Source organism: Apteryx mantelli, chromosome 8, assembly GCF_036417845.1.
Source record: "Apteryx mantelli isolate bAptMan1 chromosome 8, bAptMan1.hap1, whole genome shotgun sequence".
Lineage (NCBI taxonomy): Eukaryota > Metazoa > Chordata > Aves > Apterygiformes > Apterygidae > Apteryx > Apteryx mantelli.
In genome coordinates, this window is record NC_089985.1 from 11,349,398 (window position 1) to 11,358,382 (window position 8,985).

The 8,985-nt window shown below is 60.2% G+C and overlaps 1 protein-coding gene across 1 annotated transcript in view; it reads left to right on the forward strand.

Moving 5' to 3' along the window:
- The first annotated feature begins 2,503 nt into the window (after nucleotides 1-2,503).
- Nucleotides 2,504-8,985, forward strand: part of LHX4 (LIM homeobox 4) — a 12,616-nt gene continuing 6,134 nt past the window's right edge. Inside the window, 1 exon segment of the mRNA XM_067300635.1 lies at nucleotides 2,504-2,579. Coding sequence (XP_067156736.1) covers nucleotides 2,504-2,579 — 76 coding nt within the window.

The window sequence follows — 8,985 nt, forward strand, 5'->3', positions numbered from 1 at the left end:
CTCCTCGCCACCTCCCTCTTTCCGTCCCTCGCGGCGCGGGCGAGCGCAGCTCTCCCCGCGCGCCCCGCCGCCCGGATTAGCAGCTCCCCGTCGGGCACTTCCCGCGGGGGGGGACGGTTTCTCCCGCCGCCGGTGAGTAGGGAAGCTTCTCCGCGTGGGACTTGCTCCGTGCAGGCCTGGGCAGCCGAGGGCGAAGGCCGGGGGGCTGTTTTCCTCTGGGGGGGGGGGGGGCAGCGAGGGTTTTTGTGGCCGCCTGGATCCGGCGGGCTCGGGCGATGCTCCGCGGCCCCGTGAGTGTCCTTTGCTGCCACTCCGGGCTGAGACCTGGCAAACTCGCTCCATGGGGGCCGCCATCTTGTCGGCGTGGGCCACCCACCCGCCCGGGTGGCAGCCTCCCCCTGCGGCCTCCGGCCCCTCCAGCGCAGGGGATTCGCACCGGCCCGGCCTCTCCCGCGGGTTTTGTGTCGCTGGCCGGCCGTTGGGGCGATTCGGGGCGGAAAGCGGTGAATCCCGGCCCGGGGCGGGGGCGGCTGCTCGGGGCAGAGCGGTGCCCGCGGTTCCTGCCGCCGCGGTCTCCCAGCGGAGACCCCTCTGCCCGCGGCCTGATGAGTGATAGGGCCCGGGGCAGAGGGGGCTGCGGCAATCCGGCAAAGCAGAAAAATGAATGAAAATTGGATTCCCCGCGGAGCAGGGCGGGGGGGGGGCGTTAGCCCGACGGGGAGATAAATCGGCACCTGCCGGAGAGCAGAGCAGCGAGGCGACTTCCCAGAGCGGCGGGATGATGAGGGAAACAGGGGCAAAACGTGGCGGGGTGCGCGGGCGAGCCCCTTCTGCCGGTGCCGCGCGGAGCGGATTTGGGGGCGAGCTGCCCCAGCCCTGCGGAGGCTGCTGCCGAAATCCCATGGAGGCATCCCTGCGCCGGGGGGGGGGGGCTCACTCCTGCAATGAGTGTGCGCTGGTCTCGGCCCGGGCTGGGAGAGGGGCTGGCTGGGATTTGCTGGTAGAATGGGGCTTTGGGGTTAAAAACTGCTGGTTCTCGGAAAATGTTTCCCTGTTGAAACCATCAGGCTTAATAAATGTCTCAGTCTGATTTATTTTTTTTTAACATTTTTTTAAGTTGCTGAAATGACCCATCTTCACCTTTTCTGAGGCACCGTTTCAGGTTTTTCAGGTGGGAAATGCCTCTTTCTATTCTTCTCATTTTGGAGCAGAAACGAATGCCCGGAAAAGGCACAAGCGAGCCAAAATATAACCATTTTGCTATTTCAGCCCATGGGAGCCATTTTTCCTCGCCCCAGGCGTGCAGTTGGTGAAACCGCGCGCGCGGGCTGCTGTCCGGGGCGGGAGGGACGGCTCAGCTTCAGCGGGGCGCAGTGGGCCGGGCAACACGTGGGAGCCGGGCCCTGCTGCGCGCTCCCGCCGCCTCCGCGGCACCTCGGCTGAGGCCGGGAGTGGCACCGGGTGCCTCCGAGGCCCGGAGCCCTGCAGCCTCCCCACTGGCCTCCCCGCCGGCCTCCCTGCTGGCCTCCCTGCTGGCCTCCCTGCCGCTCGTCGGCTCCAGCGCGCTGATTGATTAGGCTGCTGCAGCACTGCAGCGCCGGCTTTACGCTTCCCTTGCCGCCACTGTTCCCCAGGGCTGCTGCCAGCAGGGGTCCCCTGTTTAGTGTTTAGCTTGTTGGTTGATTATTATTATTATTATTATTATTATTATTATTATTACTAATACTATTTTAACCTTTGGGACCAGGTTTGTCCTTGGGCTAGGAGTGGGTTCGGTCTGGACTGGACCAGGCCCTGGGTGCGGGATTCTGGGGCTTCCTGCCTCCATGCTGAGGCATGCCTGGGGCCGCTGCATCCCTTCCTGCTTCCTTGTCACGACAGCGCCTGTCGCGACAGGGCCGTGCCCCCCCACCCCGTCTCCTTTACTAGCCGCCAGGGGCGGGGCACCCCAAAGGTCACGCCCCTTCCCCGCAGACCACGCCCCCGATTGCCTCAGGCCACGCCCCCGCCACGCTCCGGCGGCGCCCCGAGGCGCGGGCTGCCGGGGATTGGCTGCGGGGGGCGGTTCGCCCCGCCCCCCTGCGGGGCCGGTGACGTCAGGCGCGCTCCCCGCAGTGTGAATGAATCAAAGGCGGGCGGGCGGCGCGGCTCAGCACGGCCCGGCCCGGCATTGCACGGCCCGGCACCGCACCGCACCGCTTGGCTCGGCTCGGCTCGGCACGGCTCAGCTGGCACGGTCCGGCCCAGCACGGCACAGCTCAGCACGGCTCAGCACCCGGGCTGCGGCATCCCGGCTCCCGGGCAGCCTCCGGGGCAGCGGGGCCGCCCGCCGCCCTTGCCTTGCCTTCGCCCCGGCCGGCTTTGGCCGCCGTGTGCGGAGGCGCGAGGACAAGGGCCGGCTCCCTCGATCCGATCCGGTCCGGTCCGGTCCGGTCCGATCCGATCCGATCCGAGCTGATTCGATTCGATTCGATTCGATTCTCTTCTCCCCCGGCCCAATAAAATGATGCAAAGCTCAGCGCTCGCTGCCGACGGGGCTGTCAAGGGGCTTCCAGAGATCCTTGGCGTGCCGATGCAACGTAAGGACGCTTTTCTTCTTTCCCCTCCTTCGGCTAGGAATAAAGGAAAGCGGGAGCCGCGGGGCAGCCGGGCAGGGCGGCGAGCGGCGGCAGTGGCCCCGGGCCGCCGGCGGCGGGCAGCGCTGGGCGGGCTGCGCCGGGGGCTGCTGGGCCCGGGCTTCGTCCGCGGATGCTTGGTGCTTTTTTCCCCCCTCCCCATGTGTAGTAGCATTAATAGACGTCAAGACGGGAGCGTGCGGCAGGGAGAGCGGCGCCCCGGGGCGCTCGGGGCCGGTCCGCCGGGCAGCGGCTGCGGCGGCGCAGGGAGCCGGGGGGACCCGGCTGGGGCTGCGGGGGGAGCAGCCCCGCGGCGGGGTGACGGCCCGGCTCCCCCAGCCCCGACGGGGCGGCCGGCGCGGCCCCGGCCCCGTGTGTGCAGGTGTGTGTGTGTGTGTGTGTGTGTGCAGGGGCAGCGGTGCCCCCGCCCGCCGCCGCGCACCTCCGGCCCCGAGCCCCGCGATGTCGTGTGTCGCGATATAGGGAGCCTCTCACACGGCGGGGCCGGGAAGGCGCCCGCGTGCGTGTGTGCGCGTTACCTGCGCGGGGAGCCCGGGCCGCGGCCGCGCAGCACGTGCGTTAATTCAGCTGTCTCTGTACGTACCAAAAACCGCGTAATGTAACGGCTCACGTATAATCCATAGAGATACAGGCAGCCTGCTCGTATGGAGACACACGGCCGGGTGCGCCCTGCGTGGGTGCATCTGTACGTGTGCACATGCACATGTCTGCATTAACGCACAGACATACGCACACGCGCTACGACCCGGTGCGGGGGGGGGCCAGCTCGGGGGCCCGAGCCCCCCTCGGCTTTGGGCGCCGGTGGCCCGGGGCTCCCCGGCCCCCCCCGGCCCCGGCGGCGCGGGCCCGGCCCCGCGCGGCTTTACTTCGTTTTCGGTCTTTTTTATTTATTTTTTTTTCCCCGAGGATTCAAGCCGGTTTCACCTGTCAGCGCCGGCGCCGGCCCCGCCGTGGGGGCGAGCCGGTGCTCCCTGTTTCTCGCCTTCATTCTTGCGTTGGCTGTATTTTCCCGGATTTACCCTTTTTCGTTTCTGCTGTCTGGCCCAGGCGGGTGCAAACGCTTGTTTAACGATATTTCGCTGCAATAGAGCGGGAGAGAAATTCCCCAACAGGGAAAGCGAGCTCGTCCCCGGCAGCAGCAGAGCCTGTGCCACCGCAGGGACTGCAGGGGTCTGTCCCGCAGCCGAAACCCACCGTCCTCCTCTCACCAAATAGGACCTCGCGTGCAGAGCTGCAGAGTTACTTTTATGGCCCTGAAGCCTCATCGGCTTGACAAGAAATTAGGTGCCTAAATCACCTCGGAGCAGCAATCAGCCCAGCAAAACTCCTCTTTGGCCCCCCTGCGTGCTACCAGACCCTTCTCTGTGACATTGCCATTTCCATAGGAACTGATGTATTTCAGGGAGGAAATAATCAAACAGTTAAAAAAAAATTATTATTATTATTATTTATCAAAGCACAAAAAAATACTGGCATAAACATAATACGTGATAGGGGGATGCTATAAAGTTTTCATTGCTCTCTGTTGGGGAAAAGCTGGGTAATCCCCTTGCTGCTCCAGCACCCAGAGCCGTGTGGCCGCTGCACGCTTACGGCCATCGGTTCATTACGGGATTACATGTTTTGGGCCCGATCCTGCACGGGTTACACACGCGCACGGTGCCCCTGTGGCAAAGGGGGCTGCCCCTGGGCAGGGAAAGCCAGGGGGAATCCAGCTGTGCCAGCTGTGCCGGGGGCATCCTTCCAGCAGCACCGAGGGATTGCAGCCCTGGGAGGTTAGCGAGCCCCTGATATACGAAATCCAGAAAGAGCTCGAAGGCCTCTGCCTCGCGGCTGGGCAGCGAGTGAGGCTGCGCTTCCCCGCAGCCCCGGGTGCGCGGCCGGGGTCGCCGTCCGCAGAGAGCGGGACGAAGGGCCGCGACGGCCGAGGGCTCGCTCGCTTTTGTTGTGATCCCCCGAACAGCGCTGCTCTATGCGAGGGGAGGGAAACAGTTTGGGCGTTTTAATTTCTAATTGCTGTTCAATTGCAGATTTCTCTCTCTGTGTTTAACCACTGTTGAGCCTCCTTAACTTAGCAGGGACTGGGTCTTGTAGCATCAACTTCACCAAGACGTGGGGAGCTGTGCCTGGGGAGCTCCCCCCGCGATGAACCTAGCTACAGCCCTGCTTTGGAAATGTTATTAATAATATTAATTGTTATTACGGTTTTGCAAATCCTACTTATGCAAAACTTCTGCCAAAGCCTGTGGGAACTGTGCCCGGGTACAGACAGCAGGAGCAACCTCTGTCCAAAGGTCTGGTGGGGGAGTTTGATTAATTGGCGCTGGGAAAGTCGTTTGCATGCTGCGATGCAGCGAAACGAATTGGAGGTTTTTCGCTTGTGAAGGAATGATCTTTCCCTCCTCGCGCGAAGTCGTTAGCGGGGTCCCCTGGCTGGCGGCTCGGTTAGATCGCGCGTTTATTCTAGCAGCTTTCGGTGTGTGTCGGGGAAACAAAGCGCTCTGGCCGCGTTGTGCTTGTGTGACACAGAAATGCGAGCGCCGGTTTAAGGAAAGAGAGGGGAAAGCGGAGCCGAGCCCGCTCCAGCAGCGCGGCGTGGGAGCGAGCGCGGCGGCGCGGGGCCGACACGCGTGGGGAGGAGCAGAAACGCCTTTGTGCCCCCAAACGCAGCCTGGCTTTGGACCTGCTTTTCCAAAGCACCGGTTCTGCAGTGCGCTCATGTCTGCGGGTGGCGATTCCTTCCAGTTAAAAAAAAAACAAAAAACAAAAAAAAGATTAAAGAAGCGGGGTCATTAGCAAACTTCGCGCGTGGGGCCGGTACTGTGTGGGAACGAGGGGCTCGGCCGTGCGATCTGCCGCAGGAGCGCAGCCTCCCAGAAACGCCCGGGGATTGCCTCTGCGATTGCGTTTTGAGGTTTTTGTGGTCTGAGGGATTTCTGAGGCTCTCCGCGAGTTTTGTTTCGTTTCCGTAATTATTTCTTTATTTTCCGTCAGGGAGACAGTGATGTAAAGACGGACCTGTTGTTTATAAATCATTGTAGCCGCTGAGCTGCTATAAAACACGCTGCGGGGGGATGGCGTTGGGACAGACCCCAGCAAATAGTGGGTTAGTGCCAAATTGTGCCGCCCGCCCGTCCGTCCGTCCCTGCCTGCCGGAGCCGGCGGCGGCAGGACGGGGCGGCTCGGGGGCTGCTCCGGCCCGGGGGAGGCTCAGCCAGCCTGCTTTTTTTTTTTTGGGGGGGGGTGGAGATGGAGGGCCGGGAGCTGGAGGCATCCGCGACGGAGGTGCCCGAAAATCCGGGCTTTGCACATTACTCAGCAATTCGCCTTTGGGGTCCGGCGTAACTTTCCGCACGGCTTTGTTTTTCTCTGACACCTCCCTCCCCGGCAGCGCCGGGAAATTAGATAAAAGTTCCCCTGCGGCTCTATTTATTGGAGCGGCCCGTTGACAAAAAATTGTGCTGGGCTTTCTGCCCGCCTGGGAATAAATTTGCCAACGGTAAAACAAGCAGCCCCCGACAGCAAAACGCGGCTGGGCAGCGGGGCCGCTCGTCCCCCGGCGGCGCCGAGGCAAACGCCGGGCGCCGCTCGGCGAAGGCGGCAGTGCGGGAACGAGCCCGTTAACGCGGTTCCTCCTCTGTCAGACAATCCGGGTAAAACGACCCGCGCAAACGGGAGCCGTTCTGCAGAGCTGGCCCCGGCAACGCCGATCCCGTTGCAAAGGCCAAGCGGGGCTGCGCGCGTGGGGGCTGGTTTGGGGGTGATTTTCTCGCCTTGCGGGAAGCGCCCGCCGCGGCTCGGGGCGCCCCGGGGCCGGTTTCCCGCACCCTCCCGTGGCAGCCGGCCCCGGGGCTGCTCCGGGAGGCAGAGGAGGCGAGGAAGGACCGCAGCCCGCGTTTGCTGCCTTGCCCAGGGCAGGGGCAAAAGCGGCCAAGTTTGTGCCCGCTCGGCACCTCCGTGTGCGTGTGCGCACGGGCGCTGCTGCGAGCCCGGGGCGTCGCGAAAGCCTGCGAGGATTAGTTCCCGGTGTTTTTTAGAATATCTTTTGGAAATCTTCAGGAAGATATTGAAATATTTGTTGCGGTTGTTTGCTTATTGAAATTAAGCTCAGTTGTTGCCTTTAAGAATGAGAAAGCTACCGTGTTTGCTAGCTAGTGAGTGTGTGTGTGTGTATGTATATACACACATATAGATGTGTTTATGAAACAAATGAAAAAGATTTACTCGTCACTAACAACAAACGCACCTACCTAGAGATGGTATTGTGCCACACACCATCGTATATCTTAACATTTTTGACACATTTCTGAAACAGGATTAACAAATGAAATTTGTAAAACAGAGCGCGTAGCTATTGTTGGCTGCAGAGGTGGAGTTACTGATAGCAGAAACGCGCTGAAAGGAGAGACCTCGTAATTCACGTCTAGAAGAAACCCACATTTTCAGAGCAAGAATGACAACAGGGACCTATGGAAGCTATATATACATTTTTTATTTATTCTAGTGTAGTTAATGCAACAGACTTAGACCAGCGATAAATGTGGTCTGAAGGCCAGTTAATTCTGACTGTAACTAACTAATCTGATAAATTATGAAATAAACGGACTTCACCTGAGATACCTATCAGTACCCTAAAGTATTTTTTTAGTAATGTTGTTTCAGACAGTAACAACGTAATTTTCAGCTGTGCTCAAAACACTCTTCATTCTCAAGGTGACTATTACTTATAGAAGGTGTCTCTTTTCCCCCTTTCCCCCTTTCCCCCTTTCCCTTTCCCCCCTTTCCCCCCTTTCCCCCTTTTCCCCCTTTTCCCCCCTTCCCCCCCCTTTTCCCCCTTCCCCCCCTTTTCCCCCTTTTCCCCCTTTTCCCCCTTTTCCCCTTTTCCCCTCTTTTCCCTCTTTTCCCTCTTTTCCCCTCTTTTCCCCTTTTTCCCTCTTTTCCCCCTCTTCCTTTTTTTCCCCTCATGCCCTCGGAAGGCTTGGGGCAGGGGAGCAGGAGCTCCCCGTTTTGCAACGGGCCTCTTCCCCGCACGGGGGCCGAGCCGGACTCGCCTGCTCCTGGGACCGCGGCGGGACGGAGCCCCGAGCGGTTACGGAAACGGAGGCGAGGGCTCACTATGTCGCGCTCCCAAAGCGACACCTGCTCGGCTGAGCAGCAGCTCGCCGGAGCTCGGGGCCGCTCAGCAAGCGGCTCCAGCACAGTCACAGTTTCTGTCTCTCTTTCTTATATTTTTCCTTTCCTTGTAGGCTGCCTTTGATAAGCTGGTGTGTGTGAGGGCTTTTTTAATGCTGGTCAATAAAGAAGCCAATCAGCTCAGCTAGTTCGTTTGGACACAATAGAGTAGCTCCTAATCCTACGCAGGATTTGTGGTAGCGTTTAAAAAAAAAAAAAGAAAAAAAGACCAGATATTTACTGTCAGCCGCTCTCCTGGCACCGGCGCTCCCGGCAGGAGAGGGAGGCAGCCCTTATGCATAAACATCTCTTGTGTTATTACACTCCAGCTATGGGCATGTTTTTACCAAAATCAATCTTCTTTCATGCGTGCATGTCAGCATTATGTGCACTGCTTTTACTGGGCAATCTTCTCTTGCAGACTTTTACAGCACCGCCTGTTTATTCTGCACGGTGGTCAGACAGAAACGGAGATAAATACCCGGCTATTCAGATGTCTATAAGCTGCCCATCTATAGACGGGCTTCATATATGAATCTAGATGGCTGGATATATATCCTGCCTTATGAAAAGCCCTCCCGCTCCGACCACCCTAAAGCATCTTCCTGGAGCACAGATGCGCGGGCGGGGGACTGTCCCCCTGCGTCGCGGGGGGCACGGTACAAGGTAGCTGCTTAACAGCTCTCGGCAAATCCTCCATGAGTTTTGGAGAGAGAAACGTCCCCTCTTTGCCTCCTGCGCCGTCGCTGTGCCTCGGCGTGGGCTTGCTTCAGCCCCGATTTTTCCAGCCGTTTCCAGAGGTCTGTAAAGCCCTGGGCAGCCGGGAGAAAGTGGACAGAAACCCGCTGCCGCCTGTAACGGGAAAACCAGGGCCCTGGTGCGCACGCTGGCGCGGGGCTGAAGGCAAATGCAAAGTGGTGACCTGTTTTTCGTGTCCTGAGCCGCAAATCGGCGAGGAGACAGTTGCGACGCCGCCGGGCTGCCTGCCGCGGGCTGCTTCCTAGGCACGTGCTGGCAGGCGCCGGCGAGGGCCCGGGGCAGCGCTGGGCTGCCCGCGACGGTCAGCGCGGGCGGTTCGTGTTCGCAGGAAGAAGCGGCAGCAGAGCAGAAAAGACATTTGCTCACATTGGAGAAATCTGGGATTTTTTTTTTTTTTTTTTTCCCCTTGATGCCAGGA